The sequence below is a fragment of the Cuculus canorus genome, chromosome 4 (genome assembly GCF_017976375.1).
Source record: "Cuculus canorus isolate bCucCan1 chromosome 4, bCucCan1.pri, whole genome shotgun sequence".
NCBI classification, from domain to species: domain Eukaryota; kingdom Metazoa; phylum Chordata; class Aves; order Cuculiformes; family Cuculidae; genus Cuculus; species Cuculus canorus.
Genome location: NC_071404.1, coordinates 12,619,376 through 12,643,664, shown reverse-complemented (window position 1 = coordinate 12,643,664; position 24,289 = coordinate 12,619,376). Strand labels below are relative to the sequence as shown.

The 24,289-nt window shown below is 38.7% G+C and overlaps 1 protein-coding gene across 13 annotated transcripts in view; it reads right to left on the bottom strand.

Annotated features, from left to right (window-relative positions):
- ABLIM2 (actin binding LIM protein family member 2) overlaps positions 1–24,289 on the bottom strand; it is a 156,265-nt gene that overhangs the window by 96,575 nt on the left and 35,401 nt on the right. For all 13 annotated transcript variants that reach the window (XM_054066429.1, XM_054066437.1, XM_054066432.1 and 10 more), the window contains exons 2-3: positions 16,788–16,931; positions 2,373–2,556 (exon numbers count right to left, since the gene is read on the bottom strand). In XM_054066429.1, the coding sequence (XP_053922404.1) occupies positions 2,373–2,556; positions 16,788–16,931 (328 nt within the window). The remainder of the gene's footprint in view (positions 1–2,372; positions 2,557–16,787; positions 16,932–24,289) is intronic.

The following is a 24,289-nucleotide window of genomic DNA, read 5'->3' as shown; positions in this document are numbered from 1 at the left end:
GGCTCTGTTGTTTTGCGTTTTAACATTATTGGTTTTTATACAAACAATAAATTTTTTTATTTTATTCTGTTTTAATTTTTTTTCTGTTTAAACCTCATGTATTTAAAGTCTACTCACTTTATTTTTACTGAGAATATCACTCAATAAAATTAATAGTGATGCCGTTTAGATTGGAAACTCCTTCCCATATGAAAAAAAATTATGTCTGGCTTGCAAAGGCTGGGGTAATCGAAGCAACGCAGATTTAAAGCAGCTGAGGACCTGTTCCATTGTCTTTACTACATGCATAAATGTAGATGACAGGATTCTTCTGTTGCTATGCACCACAAGTCACAGTTACAACCACCCTGGGAGACACTAATTGAATCCCTGTCAGCAGGTCATTAGTTGGCTGCTGAAGTTTTAGATAGCAGTGATTAGAAACAAAAAAATAGCTTTTAATCCAACTATCCAGTCATATAGAAGGTTTGGGAACTTCTCTGATCTTTTTTCAATAGGAAATTCTATTGTATCAAGCATTTCATTATTTACACGGTTTAGCGTGTTTTCAATACAGATGGTATTTGTAGCACGTTCTAGTGAGTTTTTTTACTGTATTGCAATTCAGCTCACCTGAATTGTTAAGTACCTGAGAATATATAGTTTAGTCATACAAAAAATTATTTCAAATTTCCAGGACCATGAGACAAATTCTACCACCAAGCTCCAAACTCTCAGCTGAAGGACCAACTAAACACAGCAGGAGGTTAGTATTAATGTATCCAGCATCCTGACTGAAACCTGTGTTAGGTACCAAGCTGTTAAATACAGTGACACACGTGTAAATACTTTATGCTTGAATGCTAAACCCTAGTGGTGTGCTTGAGGATACAAACGCGTTAAGCAGGAAAATAGAATCAATTTTTCTTTATATCTTAGATGCAGGAACACCTTGCTTTACAAAAGGTACTAGGGCTAAAAAGAAAGGTACCAAGAATTAGCTGTGCTTATCTGCAGATGTGCAATACTGACAGCATGTGTAGTCAGCAGTTAACTCACGAGATTCACAATTACCCAATGAAATTATTTTTCCTCCTGCTTAAAAAAAGAGAAGATTGTATGCTTTTTTTGTTATCTTTACTCTTCATGCTTATTTAAAGCATCCAAAAGTAAAAGACCTCCTATTAAACACAGCAAAACTTGGACAGAATTTAATTTAACAAAGGCTCAATCTCAGAATGTTCCTCGTAATATGGCTATTTAACTATTCCTGCAATTGATATATTAAAATAAGATCCTGCCATGAAGCACGGCTGTTCTGGAATTTGAAGTCCTGCTTCTACATCATCACGAGAAGACATCTCAGCTTGGCAGACCTATGAGCTGGGTAGATTTGGCTGGCAGACAGCCACAGTGACACAGACATGCTGGTTTTGGACGGCACAATAACCTGAATGTGACACCAGTACGTACAGTACCTACAGTGTGACGCATCACTGCCCTGTTGTGCTTTCCCTTTGAAAGTGGGGTAACTTTTCTTGTACTGCTAAAGGCTCAAGTTTAGCCAGAAAAATTATTATTGCATTTCCATTTACTCCAAACTGCTACAACAAAGCACCTCCTGAAGGTTTAAAAGCTTTTAGATTTAAAAGTTTCTTCCTGACTCCTTACCAAATTTGTTTATGCTGCTTCCAAAGAGAACTAAGATGCAGGTCAAATGGACATCAACAGCTTATACTGACAAGTCTGTAGACAACCCCACCAACACTGAGTTGCAACAACACATGTACCAGCGTGGGAAATGATCCCACTGAACTCCACCAGGCTGCTGGGGGTGGGATGAAATCTTCCGTGTTGTGTCACTTGTCACCTCCAGAGCTGCTGGAGACCCTCAGTGAAATCCAACACATACATAAGTGTCTGTAAGTCCAAGCCATTTCTATCCTATTTTAAATGATTACTGGAGTTTCTAGGAAGCAGCACTGTGAAACTTTAGTTTAAATCTATTAATACGGTATGTACTTGGCTTGCTGAAGACTCAGTCGCATTTGAATTCCTGGTAACTTCAGTCAACAAAAGACAAAATGGCAGACACTAGAGAAATAAAGCAACATTTGGGACTAAAACTCTGACAGTAGAGGCAGTGGTAGTTTCTCAAGTACTTTGAAATCCTCACACATAAAATACCATAAAACATAAAAAGCATTTGAAACAAAAAGAGGTACTCAGAATTTGTGGGTTTGTGTTGTTTTGTTCTTGTAAATTCTGCTACTTTTTAGGGAGAGGACAACAGAAAACAGAACTACATTTTTCCCCTTCTATAGGCTGTAAGCGGCATTCACCTTTCAAAATGTGGTTTTCAAATGAAATGCAACTTCACATAGAAAACATACCTGCAGACAGCACACACAAAACAGTCTGGGTGATAGGTTTTGCCCAGTGCTGAGACCACTTCTCCCTCAATGAATTCATCACAACTGAAGCACCGTGTGCCATAGAGTCTCTGGTAGTCCAAAGTACAGATGTAGTCTCCCTGTCTCACAAAAAATCCTCCTTGAGCCAGGTCACATCCACAAGCTGCAGGAAGAGAAAAGGCAGACTCAGAAGACTGGAAGGCTTATGATAATAATAGGCTTATGATCACAGAACAGTTATGCATCTGAAAAACACTACTTTTATATTAAATTACATCAGTGATGTATTTTGTATGCTAATATTTGGATTTATTCCATGTAAAAAGATTAACCTCAGGACAGAGATTGTATAGCGCTAAGTCTTTAGGAGTTAAGTTCAGGGCTAGCATATACACCACCTGTCATATTTAATATGTTAAAGGAAATGCACAAAAAATCTAAACCTTCAAAATGTAATGCATTAATATAACAAAGAAACATCTCTAATCTCTGACAGATTACAACTGTCTGATATTCCTCCTTAATGACCGTGGTTAAAATTCTGCTTGCTCCCTCTAAAGGCAGGCTCTGACAAACATGGCAACTGCCGTAAACTTCCACAAGCTTACAAAATTCTTCTTGTAAAATCAGATCTTACTTTTACCTGATAAACATCACTCACCAAGCATAAGTTAGAAGGATCTCCAGAACTGTCTGCTCCTAGCAGAAGTAGAGGTTCTGATCCTATATGTCAATTTATATTTTTACAGCTATATCCGTAGGAAAGGGTTAAAGCTGATTAACCAAAGGCTTGTGAGACTGGTCAGGGGCTTTCTCCATTGCACCAGAGATGGAGCTAGGTGAACATTTTGAGAACATGTATGATGGGAAAGGAGAGATACAACAGTCTGGCTGAAGTTATACAGAAGTAAACAGAGATGTAGAAGATGATCGTCATCCATACTGACCAAGATCTTTGAAAAAACTGATTTGTAAGGAGAACTCGAATTCAAAATCGTGATTCTGTTGCTGTGCTGACTACTCCTTTAGTCCAAGTTATAATATCACACTTGCTACTATATATACTTCTGCTCCAGGGGATGTGCATGTAATGAAATGCTTCCAGCAGCAAAGTGTGCTTTCAGTCAAATGAGGCTGAACAGACCACTGTGGCAGTGTCACGACTCGCATGCAGTGTACAGAAGAACAGCAGGAATGTTGTGTATCAAATTTGGATTGCACATACAAAAAAACGCAGAGCTGCTCAGTGCCTTGGTCCCAAAATAGCAGAGGCACCTAAATGTCTTAAGTTCACAACTGAGATTTCTGCTTATGTACCTGAGAATCCACAAGAACTTTGGTTTTTAAATGCAAAGCCTCCCAACTCACATCAAAGCCTGTTGGCAATGCCAGAATCAATCATCTTACATCTAAATTATGAGAAACAATTCTCCAGTAGGCATGTTCAACACACAAAAGAATACTTACAGCACAGAAACCCCTAGAATGCATAAGATCCTGTCACATTCATTCAAAAACAGATCCAATCACTCGTCTTTTTTCATCATCTTTCTTAGTAGGCAGAGAGAACACAACACAGGAGGCCTTGGCTCAAGGCCCTCTTTAAAGCCGAGTGGACATTTTAATCCTGATCTTTCTCCCTGGAGGTGGCCCCAGTCACTAAGTGACAGAAAACAACAATCACACTGAAACTGTATTAGTATATCAACAAGAACTGAAGAACCATAAGTTAATTAACCTTTCTTATAAGTCAAAATATTTTTAATTGTCTTGCATTTGTCAAGGACAACAACTATGGATTAGATGACTGATCCTGCAATACATCATTCCTGTACTTTATCTCATAAGCTTGACACATTTGCTTCAACATTTTGCTCACCCTTGTTCTTTTACCAGGGATGTGCTATTTGGACAGACTTTTCAAAAATATGGCATGACTTGCTGACTGCTATGAGTTTCTTTCAGACAATATATTTCACGTAGGTACATACTGGTGTGACAGAAGCAAAAATCAACTATGGATTTAAGATGATGCTGAACAGCATGCAGAGCTGATACTAGCAATGCAGTAGAGCACTTCTAAATCCTATCATACAGTGCTTAAACTTGCAGAGTGGATCATAAGAGAAAAAAGTTAAGGACATAATTAGGTTTCTGAAGAGAGCAGGGGAGGGTTATGTCCCTATAGAATATTTCTTTATGTCAGCAGTGCCACATCTTACTGCAGTGCACCTAAACAAAGCCACTTTGAGTGACAGGGCAGGCACCAACCTATGCATTTTCATCTGTGCCATCCAAGAGGGACTTGAAGCTGGGCTTCCATAACAAGGAGAAGACGAGGAGTTGATAGAGTATCCACAAACTATCTTAAGCAATTAGGAATTTATTTCTTTCTAAGTTGTTCTCATACTTGCTACAGTACTTTCCAATTAATCTTAACGGCCTGACAGGCATAACAGGTACACTGCAAGTGAACTGCATGCCAAAGTAATGGTTCCTTCTAGTGGCTTTCAGTACACACCGCACTACAGTAACGTTCCAACAAGAAATGCAAGAAATGAAGTGGACAGTGAGAAGGAAAACCAACTTACCAACATAGTTGCTCCACAATATAGATTCAATGATTTAATTCATGTAAAGAACTATTTCAAGAAATGTGACTTGCTAGATAAACAAAGTTACGTAAATCTCACCTACCTGTAGCTCTGGAACAATAGATAGGATAGAAAAAAAAAACAGGATAAGACTTTAATTAGGTCATTGGCCAAAGGGGAGATGACAGTGGTTTATGAAGAAGGGGGAAGCACAGCCCTGAGGAAGGGTATTAGTACAGCTGGTTAATAACTAAGGGAAACATCAACAGGAATAATATTCTTGCTACAACAAAGGAGACCCATTTCAACAAAGTGAGCTAATGACCTGAAGCCCATAGGCACTATCAGTGCACAGAGGTATCTAGACAGAGGGGAAGCTTGATACCTTGAGGCAGAGAGAAGGGATTTACTTTCGATGCACAAGGTGAAACATCCTCCATTTAACACTAATTAAAAAAAAATATATATACCTTTCTGAGTAGCAGAAGGAAAGAAATTTGCCAAATATTGGCAATCACAGGATAGCTAGAAGTCATTAATATTTTGAAGTAATAAGAAATGATGCAATGAGCTAAGCAGGTCCCGTAGATTTAGCTAGTACTGAAGATTGTAAATGTATTAGGCCCTCATTTAGCACACAGGGTATAACTTGCTCAGCTATTTCCACAAAAGAGTGTTTCACAGCAGAGCAGGGCTGTCAGGCTGAACTACAGAAAGAAAGCCTGTTTTAAAAGACAAGCAAAACCTGTCTAACCTTAGGAAACCCGCTAACCTTAGGAAACAACTAATATCTCAACATACATCTGAGGTTTAAACAGAGTGGGTTCAAGAAAAGATGAAGAGCTACTTAAATAAAACGAGAACGTTGTCACAAGAAGAAGTGAGAGAACCCTGGCCATGAATAAATAAGGCTGCAAATTAATAGAAATGTTTCTAGTCATTAGAGGAAAGGGATCGTGGAACAGCATCCCAGTAAGAATGAAAAAAAAAAAAGGAGAAAAGGGCCTAAGAACTCTATAGCTTCGGAATGAAGTCTGCGCAATCTTAAAAAGGGATTATGAGACTGCTTAAAACATTGGCCTAAAGACATTACATTTTAAAGGATAATGGGAAAGAGATCATAGAACCATAAAAAGCATCAAGTGCGAGACAAGCTTGGACGAAATTTAAAAAAAAAAGGAAATCTATTTAAGTTTCTTAGGTTTTGGGTGCCTTAAACCCAATACTATCCATAAAATATAAATATCAACATTCAAACCCATAGTTCTTCTGTTTAATGTTTCTACTTAATTAAGCAGATGCATCTGTCATCCTCCATAACATCAGTCCTTTGAGAACATCACAGTATAGCAAATACTTGAACAGTTTTTTTCAACTGCTCCCTGATACTGCATGGAATTTCTGGTCCTTGAATTATCTGGTTACAGAACAACAAGCAGAGGAAATAAGGAAGGAAGCTCTTTTTCACTGACAGTATTAATTTCTGAGTAATACAGCAGTAGAAATCAACTGACATATAAATACTTTATAGTATCAATTTGTTTGGAACCAATTAGATTCATAACAAATTGAATTGAGACTAGTGGCTAGTACGCTTATTATTCTTCAAAGATCTGATAACCTCTTCCACTCAGAATGATTATTAAATCTCCTGATGTACATCAGTATCATCACTGATTTGGTTTAGGACAAGAACATTTTTATGGCAGAGGACTGTAATTTTTTTGAATATTACTTTTACAAAGACAGACACTTTCATGTCACCAAAACCATGATTTGTGAAGATTTTAGCTGAAGCAATCTTACATGTGCCATATTAAAGAAAACTATTTTTTCATTAATGGCTTTTAAGTGAAAACAGACTTTTCATGGAAAAACATTAATTACATTGTAAAACAGAATCATAGAATCACTAGGTCGGAAAAGACCTTTGCGATCATCAAGCCCAACCGTACCTGGCCACTACTAAATCACATCCCTGAGCACTTCATCTACCTGTCTTTTAAATACCTCCAGGGACCGTGACTCAATTGCCTCCGTGGGCAGCCTCTGCCAGTGCTTGATAACCCTTCAGTGGAAGATGTTTTTCGTAATGTCCAGTCTGAACCTCCACTGGCACAGCTTGAGGCCGTTCCCTCTAGTCCTATCACCTTTCACTTGCGAGAAAAGACCAACACCTATCCATCTACAACCTCCTTTCAGGTAGTTGTAGAGAGCAATAAGGTCTCCCCTTAGCCTCCTCTTCTCCAGGCTATTGGCTTTGTTGGCCACCTGGGCACAGTCCTGACTCGTATTCAGTTGGCTGTCGACCGACAGCCCCAGGTGTTCTCTTCAGAGAAAAAAGCTGGGATGAAAAGATTTGAAACAAGCATAGTATTCACATGAGTTTTTAATTGTGATAACACCGGATATCAGTGACATCAGTTATATCACTTTTGATTTGGGTTTTCAGTGTTTTAGCATTCTAAGAGGTTTTGAAAATCATTTGTATCAAACCTTGATGCCATATTTGGTCCCTTAACTTCAATTCTTGTCAATGGTCACTAGTTTTTCTAGCATTCCCTTCAAACTGATTACACAGAAGCAAAACTCTTAAGAAAGAGAGTCCATCAATGCATTTTTTTGGCACAGAAAGCTGAATAAGGTGGGCTTTTGGCCCTTTCTTTCATCTTGTTTTGGCACATGCCCATAACAGAGACCATAACCGTGACAGTCCACAGAGGTGCTACCCCCTGCGAAGTCTTTATATTTATTCATGAATGAATGAAAATCTAGCTCATAAGTGAACCTGAAGCACAGGAGAAAGTGTTCATGCTTCTAGTCTCCCACTTACCCACTGAATCAGCAGGATGGGGGAACTCACAGCTTTTCCACAAGCCAAATACTCCATCCTTGCTCCCCATACATCACTACAACAGCCACAACTTGAGTAATGAACCCTTGTATGCTCCCACATTCTTTGAACCATCCGGTATGATTTAACTCAATACCCAGCTGACCAGAGGAGAACGCAGGGATTTGAGTTAAATACTGACTTGGATATTAAAATAGTCCCAATTTAAAGATGGGAAGAGTAGCTTCTGAGAAAAGGACAGATCCATTAGCTGGATGGCTTGGTCAAGATGCTGCGCCCCTTGTCTGCTACTTCAGTGGTCAGAGGTGCTGCCCAGCTGAGAAGATACTGCGTGATTGCAGAGACAAGAAATTGGGGAAAGGAAAGCTGGAGGAAGTCTAGGGAGCACGTTTGAAGGCATTTATGAGATCTTACTCTCCTAGGATAGGAAATCGGCATTATTTCACAGATCCACTCCTACCCAACACTTGTCATCCAAAATGAGTATCTGGAGGTAGGGTTATTTAAAACCGAGAAACAGTTACCAACTGTTACTGAAGTTCATCTCAGTGAAACAAGAAAAGCACTGCAAACATAGCACCTATGATAATGAAGATACTAACAGTGAGTAACTCAGCTGCTTGCCTTGCTACAACCCTGCATACCAAGGGAATGCCTTATCCTGACCAGTTATGAGCTTTAGGAGTAATTTTTAAGCTATGAATAAATGTTTGTCTCCTCTTATGTTATTTCACCACAAGCCAGTGCCTGGACGTGCTGAGGGACTTGAGGTAGAAGATATTTGCACCACATCTGAGGACAGTACCTCAGGACAGCAACTCTGACAACTCAGTAATTCCACTCCTTAAGATAGTGTGCAGTTGCCTGACACCAAAACAGTTCACATAGATCCGAGGGGTTCCTCTACTTGCTTAGAAACAGGCCACTTTTTTCCTCAGCCCCATGTTTCCAACAGCACCTGGAGCATTATTAGTTATGCTCTGTGATTTCACAGTCAATCTAACTCCATAATCCTTTATTGCCTACAGCTTATAAAAATAAATAGCAGCAATAGTAACTAATTAATGCACTTTAAGCATGTTGCTAACCCATTACTGTATGTCATTGTTACTCCATTTGCACTGTAGGAATATAAAATGCATCTCTATTTTCTGTGCTGGCAAATGAGCCTACTGAAAGTAGATTAATTTTTCAGCTCTGTGCTGGGCCTGAAAATCAGCTGTGTACTGAAAGGCTTGGAGGATGCTACACTCGCTGTTCTGCTGTACACTACAGCAGGTTGTAACGGTAAAATGCACTGATATCCAAACAGTGCTGTTTCACTTTCAGCTTGCCAAATTAATCAAGCATTTTGCTTATCAACCTGCAACTGCATGTATGAAGTCTATTCATTTTTATTCCCATTTGTTGCCTGATGTATGCAACCAAGCAAGAATCCAACACAGCAGAGAGAAGCAGAGACCCTGAAAATGAAAGAAGGAAGCAATATCCATTCATAATGTTTTTATGCAGAAAAAAGAAAAAGATCTCTCCTTGCTCAGTGCTAAATGAAAGTTTTCCTTCTCAGCACTGCAGCTTTTTGTCCATTTCTAGCATTTTCCTCCACATCCGAGTTGGATGATAGTGGCTGACTAAGATCCCAAGAACGACACGTAGTATATTGTTGAGATAATTCTCTTTTGGCAGCTAGTTGCACATCTTCATATACCACTGATGCAGTCTAGAAGCCCATTCTCCGAAAGCCCATGATTATACCTGGAGCATTTCTCCTGGCCACCAGGCCTGTGAGAAGCAATGGCAACCACCTAGCAAACTTCCACTGCTACAGCTTTGACTTAACTTCAAATTGACCTACAATTAGTTTGAAGCAGTCTAAGCTTGTTTCCAGAAGATAATCATCACTGTGATGTTCCTTCTGTTGTGCTCTGGTGCAGATGAGGCTAGGTAAGCTTTACACAAAGGTTTCGGGGAAGTCTTCCCCAGTAAAAGTTTGCTGACCATGCAAAGTTTGCATGGGATTATCATCTCACTTGCTCTCTTCATCAATTCACAGTTGCAATTTCTGTCTATAGGTGAGGAAGCAGTAATATAGAGGGAATCTTGCAATGGTATATAATCCATATAGTCCTATCACTCTTCCTAGACTGAAGAAATCACATCTAAATCTTTCCAAGCAGACATCGTGAAATCAGGAATACTCAAGACTGTCAGTCACCAGCAGCATTTTAGTTATAATATCAGAAACATAAGCTATAATCTCAAGGTTGGGAATCTCACCCCTAGGAGTATGCAGCACCAGGAAAGTATAGGGCAGACCTGCTGGTCCTTTCCCCAACTCCCAACCAGGTACTGAGTGAAGGCAGACAGAGAAAAACTGCAACAACTCTCTGAAGCAGGTAAGATACAGAGAACTGTGGGTTGTGTCTCACAACACTTCATCATGCACGTGTAGCACTGATAAAGCTATAAAGGTTGCAGCACGCTGCACATCCACAGAAGCTCTCAGGCTAGTTTGGCTGTGATAACCGTAAATTAATTTGTGGAGTACAGCCTCCACCGCAAGAAAACCCTAGAGATTCAGAATTTTCTCACAAGACTGACAAAATATTAATGACTCAGGTGTACTAATGAAAATGAAGGAGAGTTTGGGGAGCTTCCTGTGCACTATGTAGCTTGACTCCTATAATTTATGGAAACTACATATCTAATAATTTTTGCATTAGAAGGTGCATTTCCATTTTCTACTTCCCTTCTGGAAAGCAGAATTTCCTAGTACCTTAAGAACAGTGTTACTATCCTATAAATGCTCTCCTATAGTGTGACAGAGGAATTCACAGCACTATGTATGTGTCTGTTCCAACCAACCGAAACAATCTCCAGGAAAACTGGAAAGTTGTCTGGTTCGTATTTTAAGGAATCAATCTGGTTACTTAAAATTCACAGGCATGCTAAAGGGATTTAGGAAACAGAGTAATGTGCTTTAATCCATTTTCAACCTAGTAGCATCTTAATGTTTATGATAAAATACTGCTGTCATTGCCAAACTAATTAAAATTTGCATTTTTTCTTAAAAAAAAAAACCCACATGTAAAGCAAAAACATTAAATATTTCCTGATTTTTCATAATGATCCTTTGAGTGCCAGTTACAGGTTTGCAAATTAAGTGCTTGCTCCGACTATGCACTGATATGGCAGATGGTCTTGTGTTAATGAGTCGCAGAAAACAGGAGGAGGAATAACACCACGGTGATAGTGCTTAATTTTATGTAACAACTCTCTCTGAGTTTCCACACAAGCTTCACTTCACCTTGCACACTGAATCACCTAGTAACTACTCCAGTGTGCTGGCTGTATTCCTGTTGTATCACCATGGGAAAAAGTATGATACAGACATAAAGTTCCCCCTTTCACAAAAGCAACCTTGCACTGACATTTTTTGCACAGTGAAAAACTTAACCCTAAGAAGAGAATTTGAGTAACTCAAAAGAATTACAAGCTCTTCACGGGGGTGACGCTATCTAACGTGGGCTGAAATTATGTAAACTATTTAATTATGTAAAATAATTAATTATGTAAAATAATTAATTATGTAAATAAGGAGAAAAGTAAGGCAACAAAAAGATTAAAGAAAACTGTATTTGTCTACGAGTAAGAAAGTAAAGCAGGGCTACTATACAATATCATGGGTATAAAGAATATAGAGAAAGTATGTAAAGTATGTATAGATTTACTATGCCCTAAAAAGCTAAAACTCCAGAAACTTTGCATCTTTAAATGAGATAAACAAATTGGAAATCGGAATTAATGGAAGCTTGGCTTCCTGTATTGGATAGTTAGATAGCCTTTATTGAAATTATAGGAAGATATTCCGTTTCCAGTACCCATAACCATGATTCCTCCCCTGCTCCTTTCACCACGCTTTACTGATATATAAATTAATGAAAGAGACTTTTTAAAAGTACATCAGACTCTAGATGAAATATATGCTATGAAATAAAGTTTCACTAGAGTGCTGATGTGACTAGTATATGGTCAAGACATAAGGGGTTGCAGAAAGCTCTTCATGAATACAAAGAAAGGTTGCAAAAAGAATGTGATTAAAACAAAACTTAACAATTGTTCCGTGATTGTGAGAGTTCACTAACTGACTACATTGTTTTTTCACACTTTAATTATTGAGTTGTTTTAGAAAGTTAGTGATAAATTATTTTTAAGGTTTAAGTCTAAAAATCTCAAAACCACAAGATAGAACCACTGGCTACAGCATTAAATCACTTTTCAACAGGCAAAAGTTAATATAAAACATAATAAAAGTTATTATCATTATTATCATCATTATTTCAGCGAAACAAAATATTAAACTAACATGACATTGGTAAGTCAGCCCTAAACCCACCATAACATGCAAGTCAGACTCTGAGTATTGCATCGCAAGTGTAGTTTTCCCTATTATACAGAGTTAATATGATCTGGGACTGCAAACTCCTAAAGTACTTGGGAGGTGCTGAGAGTGCCTGATGAGCAAGACGCATTACGCTGCACCTCCACTGCTAGGACACCATACACGCCACCAATCTCTACTGCTTTGCCAGAAGTTGTGACTCAGAAATGTTAGTAGTGAGCTTCCCGTAAATGACTCCCATTCTGAAACGTGAAACCTCTTAGCTATGTTCAAATGCGAGTCCCTCAGATTACACAGCACACTTATTATGTATTTATATCCTAGCAGATGCATTTGATCTTCAAAACAAATTGATTCTATTCCCAAGTTACTTGATGCTTTTTTCAAGATTTTCACTGAATAGTCTGTGCTAGCCCTTCCTTATGGCTTCACAATAAATGATCTAACTCTGGGCTGTCATATGTTCTACTGAAAAAATGGTATGAAAGTGACATATTCAGCCATGGGCTTTTTCACAATTCCCAGGAAACTGTAATGTCACAAGAAGAAACACTGACCCACAGAACCATATACTCAGCTCCAGCTGAAGATGTGACACGTTCCAATGGGTTAATTAAACAAATAGATGAAAATTAACAGGGGAAAAGCATACTTGAAACTGCTGCCTGTGCCGGCATGGAAGACTGCACATGCTGCATCCACAGCAAGGCAGCAATCCAGGGAATTATGGTTAGGAATAAAACAAGACAGTCATATACACAGTGAAGCTGCTATAGTGCAATGGTCACGTTTTTACACCTGTGTCTCAGATTGCAAACTTACTTCATTTAATCAAGACCAAACCAGTAAAGGACAAAGATATGAGTTATGGTTTTTCTTCTGTATGACTAATCTTGCACAAAGAACAGGCTTTTGCAGGGTTACATGGATTTTTCCCATTTATCTAGGGTGGTGGCTGCAGGATTTTTGCATGCAAATAGATTTGCAAAAATACTATGTATTGTCCACTATTTGGTCTGCTAGAGTGACTATATAAAATACTGTAAAGTTTAGGGTTTGATTTTATATCAATCTACAGTAGTCAAATTACCCAGATCCCCTAGAAACACGGGGCTTTGAGTCACACTTCTAGTATTGCCTAACTATTCTATTCGACATAGCTTAACTATACATTGGAAATGCCAGGATACAGTCACATCACAGAAAAAGAAATACTTGAAAAACACTCTAAAAAGTGAAGTTTTTTCTAATTTTATGAAAGATCAAGAAGGCTATCCAGCATAATATAATTGCAGTACCTACATCTCTCCTATCCACAATTCTACATTAGTCTGTGTCTCTACTGGCTCACTAAATTGCTCCGTTGTAATCGAGCTCCAAGTGAATATTTGCCTAAAACCACACCCTGTATTAGCAGCAGTCCTGACCTGACAGACTCCCTCAGAATGAACTAGAAAACACATCTTTTTAATTTGATAGTCTGAGTCATCAATATATTATCACCTTCTGTTATTTTCCTTAGTGCTATCATTAAAGGGTTAAGAAACAGAGAATTTTGCGAACATGGGAATCAAATCCCTTGAAGTCTAATTAATAAAATGCTCACCTTATCAAAATGCATCCACTCCTAAGTATTATAACTATATTTTTATCAAACCTGATTAAAATGGTAGATATTTTAAAGTAAAGACTGGGTAAAAATTTGAAGCGAGACTAGATGGCATATTACTTACAACCTTTTACTAGATGTGCACTTCAACAAGAAACAACAAAACAACAAACTTTGTTTTAATGCCTGTTTACCTCCATAAGTCCTATTAAACTTTGACACTGAGCAAAACTAGCAGATTCGCGTGGTATTGATATTAAAATTTTTAATCCGGATATCTATCTCAATCTTGAATAATAACAATAATAGTTATTTGATTTTTAAATCTTTTCTTAGAATTCTTTAGAATCACTGTCTGGGAAATGCAAGAACTGGATGGAAATGAGGGACTTTATACTAACCTTAGTTACATAATTTAATTTAAATACAAAAGGTACCTACATACTGGCTGTTTCCATTCTGAAACTCACAGACCCCACAGGAATAATCAGACTGCAATATGGCAGTATACAAAACTAGTTTTCTACCATAAAAAAACCCCAAACAATTAAATATCTTTGCCCCCTGAAACCTCACAATTTATCCAACACTATTAAAGAAACAGTTTCACATTTCACACATATTTAAAAAGGTAAGTGAGACATCTTCCAGTGTAATGTCATCTGCCACTGATGACATTCAGACCTCAAATGCCTCTAGATACCCTCTCCAGACACGATGATTTGCCATTCTTCTTCATGAGCTCTTTCTCAATTTGTAATTTCCATCACTGAACAATTTTAAATACCATAAGAAAGTACATGATTTTCTGCAGCTTTAGAAGTATCTAAGGTTTTCTGATGAAGTCTGTGAGGTGGTTTAATACAGAGGCAGTCAGTCCAAGCTGGCAGGCAGCTTAGCAAAGCAATGCAGTCAGCCCACCCAAGGCATTACATGTCCTGGGACCACCCTGCGGCTGCGCTGGATGCTGGGCACACTGCTTCTTTCAAGGTGATACCTTTGGCAGATGAGGTGAGAGGGGGTAAACTGCATCACAGAGTACCATCAAAATAAATACACCGCAGGGAAGAGTCAACTGTAACAAATATATCCCCAGGGTCATCACCGCGCCCACGCACAGCAGTCCAGCAGCATGACAAGAAATGGGGTCGAGAAAAGGGAAGGGGTTATGGCATGAACCTCTCCTCCAAGGCTGAAAGGAGTTAAGTGGTCAGCTGACCATGAGGGAAAAAAACCAAAACCCAACCATGTGCACAAACTTAACACTTGGCAAAATGATTATTAAGGAGGACCAGAAGTACTCCAAGAGCCCTGACACCAAGAAACACTTTAACCGTGCGTCTATGACACTACCTTCTGTGCCTGCTGAGTCTGAAGTTGTGGCTTAACAGATGCTACCCTGTTTCTTCTTTATTAACATATGACTTTTTTCTCTTTTTATCCAAGAGCAAACAAACTACTTCTTATCTCTTACAGACAGGTAGGGGTAATACAGCTTCTACAGCACATTCATCATCATCTTCTGCATAGGGGTGGGGAAAAAGCCTCCAAACTTCCTGAATTTGGGATCAGTGAAGGGTTTCAGAATCCTCCTGCTGCATTTGCCGGTGGCCGGGCAAACTCTAAAAGGAGATGCCCTATGAAATGAAAATGCAAATACACAATTGTGTCCGGTTCCTCCCATAGGTCCTGTCAATGGTTTTTGATAGCAGATCTGTATAAAAGGAGGCTTGGATTTCATCAAGATAATTATATAGAGCAAATAGCTATGTTACTGAGACTTCATGCAGGAGACAAGGCTCCTGAATAACAAATTAGTTGCTCTCTTCCTGAGTTAGTTCTGAAAAACTAATTTGATAATAAAATTTGCCATAAAAGCAAGTGGCTTTAAAAGAGTTTGAAAGATATATGTGCAGGCTGTGTTCTGCTTTAAATACTGTTCTGGTTCTGAATAAGTGACCAAAATATTTTTGCAGTAGGCTCATTTTTCTTGCTGTGTAATTTTGCAAAGAACACAATTATGGAGGTGAACATTTAATCCTGTCTATCTAACTCATTAAAGATCAACTCGGGTATTGAGTACTATATACTTAATCCCATGGGATTTATAAAAATATCAGTGCAGCTGACAGGTAATGACAGTTTTCTTTCTGATAGTTTTCTCTAAATAGAAATGGAAATAGTCACATTAACACAGCTGGGACTGCAGTCATGCTCATGTTTCTAGGCTGTGCTACAGGGATAAATAAATGTCATTTGAAGTACTGCTTAACAATGAAGTAAGCAGGTTGGCAAGTAAACATCAGTTAACATTTACTTGCTCGTACATTCTAAACAAATTAGATCTTTGCAACTTCTCAATAATCTTTCAAACAAGCAGGTATCTACAGAAGAAGTGTCCTATCCATTGTTTCCTTGACCATCCTTCCACCATTCACAATGGATCAATACTAGATCACAGCCAGGCATCAGCCTGGAATAAATCAAGTTATTTCCTCCCAGAAATGGAAAAGCACAGAGAGCCACGCTGGGGTTCAAACATCGCAGTGCAACACAGGAGAGTCTGAACAGACATGGCCATGGCCCACACCATGGTGTGCATTAGAAAGCTGGGAGGGGCTACCTTCTGAGTTTCTTTGTAAATCTTAATTCTCTCCTAACCCTGCACAGTATTTCCCTATCAGTCCTCCCAACCTGTTTTTCTTCAGGTCCTAGCTGTATGGTAAATTCCACATGTTTACATCCATTCAAATCATACTCCACTTTTAGGTTTTAAAATGTTTATAATCTTACAGTAAACAGTCACAGAGTTTACAGTAAATCTTTGAAGGCATGGACTACATCCTAAAATACGTTTGTGAAGTTTCCAGGACCACACAGTCACACACACAGTGTTAATGCCCTGCTCATAGGAACAGCTGCCGCAAACACTTACCTTTGCAAACAAAGCACTTAATATGGAAATACTTGTTCTGAACTCTCAAAACTTCTCCTTTGCATGGGTTTCCACAGTTATTGCAGAGAATTGCAGTACTTGATGGCTTCTCCAGTTGGCTATGCACACTTTGGGGTTGTGAAACTGCAAGGGAAGACAAAAGGTAGAGCATTTTAAAGTCTGTCAGATGCATCACTGCAATAAAAGCAGTGTTCTGTAAGACTTACAAATAATGACAATTAACACCTGGGATAAAATAGGTCAAGTGGATGAAGCAGTTTTAATTTCTAGTATTGACCAGCACAGGAGAAAAGATCTGCTAAAGTAGGTAAGATAAGTTTTTCATTTCATAACTTTGAAAGTTCAGGCTTGCAAATATTTCAAACAAATCAGAATTGCTTATAGACAAAAGAATCTCCATAATCAAGTCTTGAGGGCCTTTGCCTGAATCTCAAAAAATTCTTTGTCACATTTTCCCTTCAAAAAATCAAGACTATAGGTAAAAGCTATTGTTTTACACAAAATACCTTTAATGAGATTTAGTAACTATCACACTGTGAGCTACTACCCTTAAAGTCCAAAGTAATTGCTTTTTAAATAGATTTTAAGATAGAAATACAATTGTGTAGATGTTCTAACTTCATCCTTCTGAAACACTGACATCTCTGGAAATACCACTTATATTTGATCATTAAACAAAGGTTGCTGTCATTTTGTGAGAAAATAGTCACTATTTCAAGAGATTAGGTTTACCTAGGTTAGTGAAATATTAAGTTAATTAAAAATTTGCTGCCATCTTGTGTTGTAAATTAGAAATTGCGTTTATTGGGCTGCAGATAATAACAATATAAATTGGCATCCCAAAGTGTCATGTGGAACAGGTGATAGATGACCTTATTCTTTCAATTCTACTGCAGTACTTGCATCAATTTTTATTGCAGTGTACTTAGTAAGAGTCTAGAAAGCAAACATCAAGGCAGCTAATTATAAAGGTGCTGTGCTATAATACAAAAGATGGCTTTTTTCCTGCCTGAAGAGGAATAAATAAGAGGAAAATATATCAAGCATCTTAAGCAAAGTACATATTTAATGACATTCTTCTTTAATGTGGCATGCTTATTCTAATGTTGGATTGCTTATTTCAAAGTGATTGAATTGATAAAAAATTTTAGCTTCAAAATAAACTTACTAACTGATCAGTCAAGATAGAGAGACCTCTCATATGTCAATACACTAAGTAGAAATGGGAATCAGATGTGCTTCCCTTCAAGACTCAGTTGAGGGATAATGTCACTACTGTGTAACTCTTTTCTTTCATCAGCATTTGAAAAAAAAAAATAATTGGGAAGTATTTTTTTGTACGAGACTGCTGCGATACTATTAATCAATTTATAAGAGGTTGGATTAAACTCAGATTGGCCAAGATCTGCAATTTCTATTTGTACTGTAATATTAGAGCTGCTATTTCAGAAAAAAAAATCCAAGAGAAAGATGGAAAAAAAAAATTAAAAAAAAAATTTATTTTTTAACAAAACAGAAAACGAATAATGTCTATACTTTCACCACAGGTAGGGATAATACAGAGAGGCAGTATTGTCATTATGAACACATACAACAACAGACGACACAAAAATCCATAAGTGAGCACTGTCCAGCCTTCATTCTCTAATATTCAACCTTATTGCTCGCTCCTCTCTTCTCACCCTTATTCCCACTGTTGATACCTTGTGGTGATACCTAAACGGCCTTTCCACAGCCACCAACTTTAGGAAGTCAGTACTTCAATGAGATGCTGAGCTTCCCACTCAGTCTTCTAGAAGAGTTTCTGCAAGTTTTGCCCAAACCACTGCTTTCTACTTTTGTAAGTAAAATGTTATTCTTCCCAAGGGGATAACATGGGTTTGATCTGCCCATGCTGTTATTCACCACCCAGTAGCATTCTGCCTTGTCTGCTGAAACTACGCATTCTGGGATTGTCAAAAAGTCCTGCTCAAGGCATAGCGAACTCTGCATCTACTACTGAAGTCCAGGCTATGATTAAGTAAATCTCCAATAGAAACAACACAGCACAACAGGTAATTAGAAGTTATAGAAAGGCAGATGCCCAAATTTACACAGGACAAAAGTCACACAGTATTCACGCTAATATGAACGCCTGCCTTACTTCTCAGAAGAAAATGGAGGAAACTCTGAACTTTGCAACACTTAACTTTTGATACAAGAATTTATCTTTATTGTAACGTACCCAAAACAAACTACCCACCCGGAAAAAGAATCAGCCCTGACAGAAACCAAAACATTTTCCTGAGTTATTTAGCAGAGTAGCAGCTAAATTTTTATAACTACAGATAAAGAAGCTTTGCTCTCTCCAAAACTACTAACAAGCATCAAATTTGTAGTGTTTAATTCATTAGACGTTTGAATTAAAGAGATTTGACCGTGCCCAGAACATTTTGGCCTAAAAAGTTATATTTGCATACGAAACTCTGATTGGAATGATTAAACATTTGACTGTTTTTTTTCATGCTTGACTCTTCCCATGGCTAAAGTTTTCTGAACAGCGTATCTCCAGAGGTATCAGTATCCGGCTGGCGCAGAGGCACGTAGAGAACCATGGTACCGCACCGCAGCAAATCCCAGGGGCAGGTCTGTAACCTGGATGAGGTGTCCCAGCCGCAGCACACAGCATGTGCCAGAGACACCCAGACACACCACTGAAGAGCCCTGAGGGCAGCCCTCCATGCTCAACAGACATCCTTTCTCTACAGTAAGAATACTGCCACATTTCCAGAGGTAACTTCCTTAATCTTTTTATTTTCTTGCACCTGGAAGTTCATGCTGCACTTATGGCAAAGCAGCAGAAAGCTGAAAATGTTTGCAGATTTGTTTTTTTGAATTGTGAAGATTGTTCAAAATTGAAAATTATTTCAAAGTGGAATAAAACAGAAAGTTTTGCTTTCCACGGTGGATGCGGAGCTCAACGTCCAGAGCTACAAGGCAGAGCAACATTACACCTTACATTTCTTCAGGTCTCTAGATCAAGGTTTAGAATTTAAAACAACAACTAAAACAACTCAGCCACAAAATAAATTAAAAAGGGAAAGATGTAGTATTTCAGTTGGAATTCTTCCATTAATCTTACAGTAACACAAAACATATTTAAAATATGCATGGAATAATTATTTTGCTTTCCTCTCAGTTCAAAACTAAACTAATCAATATTTCACACAAAACCCTAGTGGGAATGTAGTGCCTTTAGCCTCATTCCGAAATTATGCTTCTGAAGAGTTTTAAATACTTATTCTTTCATCTAGCACAACAAAATTATGTCATTCATTATATATTAGATTAATTTTGAATATTTGAAAAACACTGTATTTTATGTTGAAATTGCAACTACTGACACAATTTTGAGAAACTATATGTCTACCACTCAGTCTGGTGTCTTGTGCAAACTTGCCAAGGGTGCGCTCAATCCCATGGTCTATGTCATCAAAGATATTAAACAGCACTGGTCCCAGTACGGACCCCTGAGGGACACCACTCCTCATTCGCTCTAAATATCATAGAGGAAGAAGGACGGTGGTATCACTCATTATTAACCTTATGGCAACTGCAGAATGATTATTTTGGTGTGTTTATAACTTCAGCAACTTCAACTGTTTATATTGATTTTCTTCATGTTTGGTGTTCTTCAGCTCGCTTATTTAGGGAAAAATTCAGACAAACTGTTTAAGCTTTTTATAATGGTGGGAAAAAAAAAAGGAAAGCATAAAACATTTTGGGTTCACATGTTAGAAAGAAAGCATAGCACCTTGCTTTTGAAAGTACTTCAGGGTAAAGGCTGGAGCCGGACAGACATGGACTTTGTGAAAGGTACATTGGATTCATGAAAATCCACAATATATAGTCAAAAAAAAAAAAATCCCCCTTTGAATAAACACAGCTCCTTTGGTATTGCTAGACCAAGTACGATTTAAGAGCAGCAGGGACCAGGATGAGGTTCCAGGGTTGAGGATGAGATATGGCTGATACAGGAGTGTTATAGAGACAGCACAAGACAAGCTGATGGAGGTGGCAGAAGGGAGAAAAGCTGTGAATCCCTGGTCATGCTCCACTCCAGAGCCTGGGATGGAAAATGTTATTACTCTCTTGCCATCTTCCCTCTGCTGTGAGCAAACCATTGTGGGAAATCCAAACCTTGGCAAAAGATCCTGCCTAGGATCCACACAGAGGATGACAAATCCCTTTGCTATCAGGCTTCGGGTAGCCAAATGAGAAAAATCTTCATGGTAGATTCTTCTGATGAAGAAACATATGGCCACAACTGCAGAATTCGACACAGTCCTAATGCTTTTTCCACTTTGGTTGCTTTTGGTTTAATTTAGCATAAAGACCCATAGAAGCCACCACTGAGCTTAGAAATCAAGTACTGAGAACTGAAGAAGACTCGTGCTTGAGAATATACATTTAATCTTGAATCAAACCTCAAATACGAGGCTTAAAGATTTTCACCTGCTTTGTTCAATATACGGTCACAAAAAAAAAACCACATATCCCATTTACTCCACATTATTTAGCCCTGTTCTGAAAACTCAGCTCTTCATTTACTGCTCTTAGTGAATACAGAAGTCTGAAATTACAAAGGGTCAAATGACAAAACTTAATATTAGAATCATGGAATGTTTTTTTGTTGGAAGGGACCTTCAAGATCATCCAGTTCCAATCCCCCCTGCCATAGGCAGGGACACCTTCCACTACATCAGATTGCTCAAAGATCCACCCAGCCTGGCCTTGAACACTTCCAGGGATGGGGCATCCACAACTTCTCTGGGCAACCTGTTCCACTGCCTCATTATCCCAATAAAGAAAAATTTCTTCCTAATATCTCATACAAATCTCCCCTCTTTCGTCTCAAAGCTGTTACTCCTTGTCCTATCGCTACATTCCCGGATAAAGAGCCCCTCCCCAGCCTTCCCGTATGCCCCTTCAAGTACTGGAAGGCTGCTATAAGGTCTCCCTGGGGCCAACTCTTTCAGCCTGTCCTCAAAAGAGAGGTTCTTCAGCCCCTGATCATCATCATGGCCCCTCCTCTGGGCCCTTTCAAGTGGGTCCATGCCTGTCTTATACTGGGGGCCCCAGAGCTGAACACAGGGTCCAATGGGTGCTTTCTGTTCTGTGAACATTTCTGTTCACATGAACATTTCAAAGAGTACTATGAACTAAATTAAGATGTAATTTGAATGGATAGACAATATTTATGTCAATAAATATTTTATTCCTACTGAATAAGTCTTTTTAATTCCCAAAATTACCTGGCAATGGTAAAAAGAAAATGCAAGAGGTTGGGGGTGTCACCTCCTCTGTTCTGTTTGTGTTCCGTTTTGCGTTTTTTCCACCTTGCTCTTGAGGTTGAGTTAAAGAAGTGGAGGCCTTCCATTTCAGGCTCAGACAAATATAATGTCATTTGCCTTCAACAGCCACTCTCCATCAGAAGAAAAGCTATATCAGTTTTCTTTAGCAACTGTGGCTTATCTATAAATTCACCAGAAACAGCCCTTCTACACAACCCATTACATTCGCTTCGTGAGATAGCAACATTTTGTTTGAGAAAAAAAATTAATATCTAAAATTACCAATCAGATGTTAAGTTCATAAAAATGTTCATTTTTTTCAACAAAGAGACAGGCCGCATTCCAACTCTGAACCAATAATGCATAGCTCTGATAACAGATACTATTCTGCATGAAGGAATTAGCAGAAAATTATCTCTGTGCTGACACTGAAAGCTTTCATCTTTCTAGCTAGAGCTGGTTACTGAAAATCAAAATAAATAAATATGAGACTGAAATGTCATTTACGAGCTAAGTATTTGAGAAACAGGACTGAAGTACTGATTGCTGAACTGCTGTAACAGGCGATTTGGGGAGGGTGTGGTTCACAGAAGCCCAGAAGGGAATTAAATTTGCAATCTTCTCTGAGCAGGATTAAAGTGAGACGCAAATGAGTGCTGCAGCACCCGAACAGAATTAGAGACTGGCGTTCAAGTTGTTTTATTGCCAAACCCTTCTTTCAGTCACTTCACTCAAAACCCTGAGCACTGGATTTAAAAACACACAGATGAAAGCAAAGGAAACAAGCATTCAAGTGTTTTCTTTAAGTATCCCATGAAGCATTATTCCTGGTTTTAAGTGCCCAAAGCTGGCCGCTGCTCCAGCCCTGCCTTATGTCTTTGTGTAAAATCCAGTGACTAGGCATTCTTCCAGTGCTGACGTGGGGGTAAAAAATAATATAACACAGTAATAAGTAATATGGTAATACATACGGTGTTCAGGGAACTACATGGGTGTGAGCTATAAATTTACTTTAGATAAGGGCCTTCGGTTTCTTTTTCCTAAGAACTGGTGATTCATTATGAAGCCTTGTGGGGGTCTGAGACCTTAATGATGCCTTCCACAGGAGCGATTGTGAAACAGGGACTCCACAAGCCTTCTTCTTTCACCTTTCCAACCACACTCAGCAGCAGGGAAGAGCAATTCCCAACCTCAGCCCTGCCTGACTGTGCACTCCCAGAGGCCATGCACGAGGACAGGACAGAGCGCACATGCCCAAATGGATGGGTACCAAAACTGCCCAGCATCAGGTGTGTTAGGAGCAGATGTTCTGAAATAGCATGTTAAGCGTAGCCTGTTTTACTGTATTCCTCCATTAGCAGCTATTGTTAAAAGCCATTTCAACCATATTTCCATGCTTTAGAGTGCCTTGTCATTATAATACAATACCTTTTCTTCTATACATCTCATAATAAAGCAGAAGATCACAAGAATAAAGGGAAAGCTAAAGAAGTTTTTCTTTGAATGTCCATGTTATGTAGTCCCTTGAACCCTCCAGCTGGCCATCCAGCGGGCTGAAATGTCCCAGTGACAGTGCACATGAGCTCACTTGTGTCCCCAACGCAGCTTTTCTGCACTGAGTGGGTCCACCCCCTCCCAAAATGCTCACTGCTCTTTCCAAGAACTCTGCTGTGGTTCCTACAGCAAAGCGCTATTGCCGCTTCTCTCTTTACTTCTTATACCGTAAGACAGGCAATTCAATAAATTCAATAAATGTTAATGTCAACAGGTCTCTACTTAATTGAATGCATTCACATGGTCCAAAAATACAAAATAATGTGGTTCAAGAATCACATTCCTTTTTGAAATGTACACTTGCTTCTACTCCTTACAAATAGCAACTTTTACATTTCCATTGGCACTGAGGAAAGGATTTCATACCTTTTCCAACACTTCTTACAGATCATAATCAAACCAGAAACCTATAGCTGATACAGGACAGCAAGCATACAGCACAACTGAGCCAACCTATGCTTTTACTGCTAATTACAGAGCAGATGGGATCAGAGGTGAAGGAGAGTTGTTATCCACCAGAATGCGAATAAAACCATGCATAAGAGATGCAGCGCAGCACAAGCACGCAGGACACAAAAGCTCCAGATCTCACCA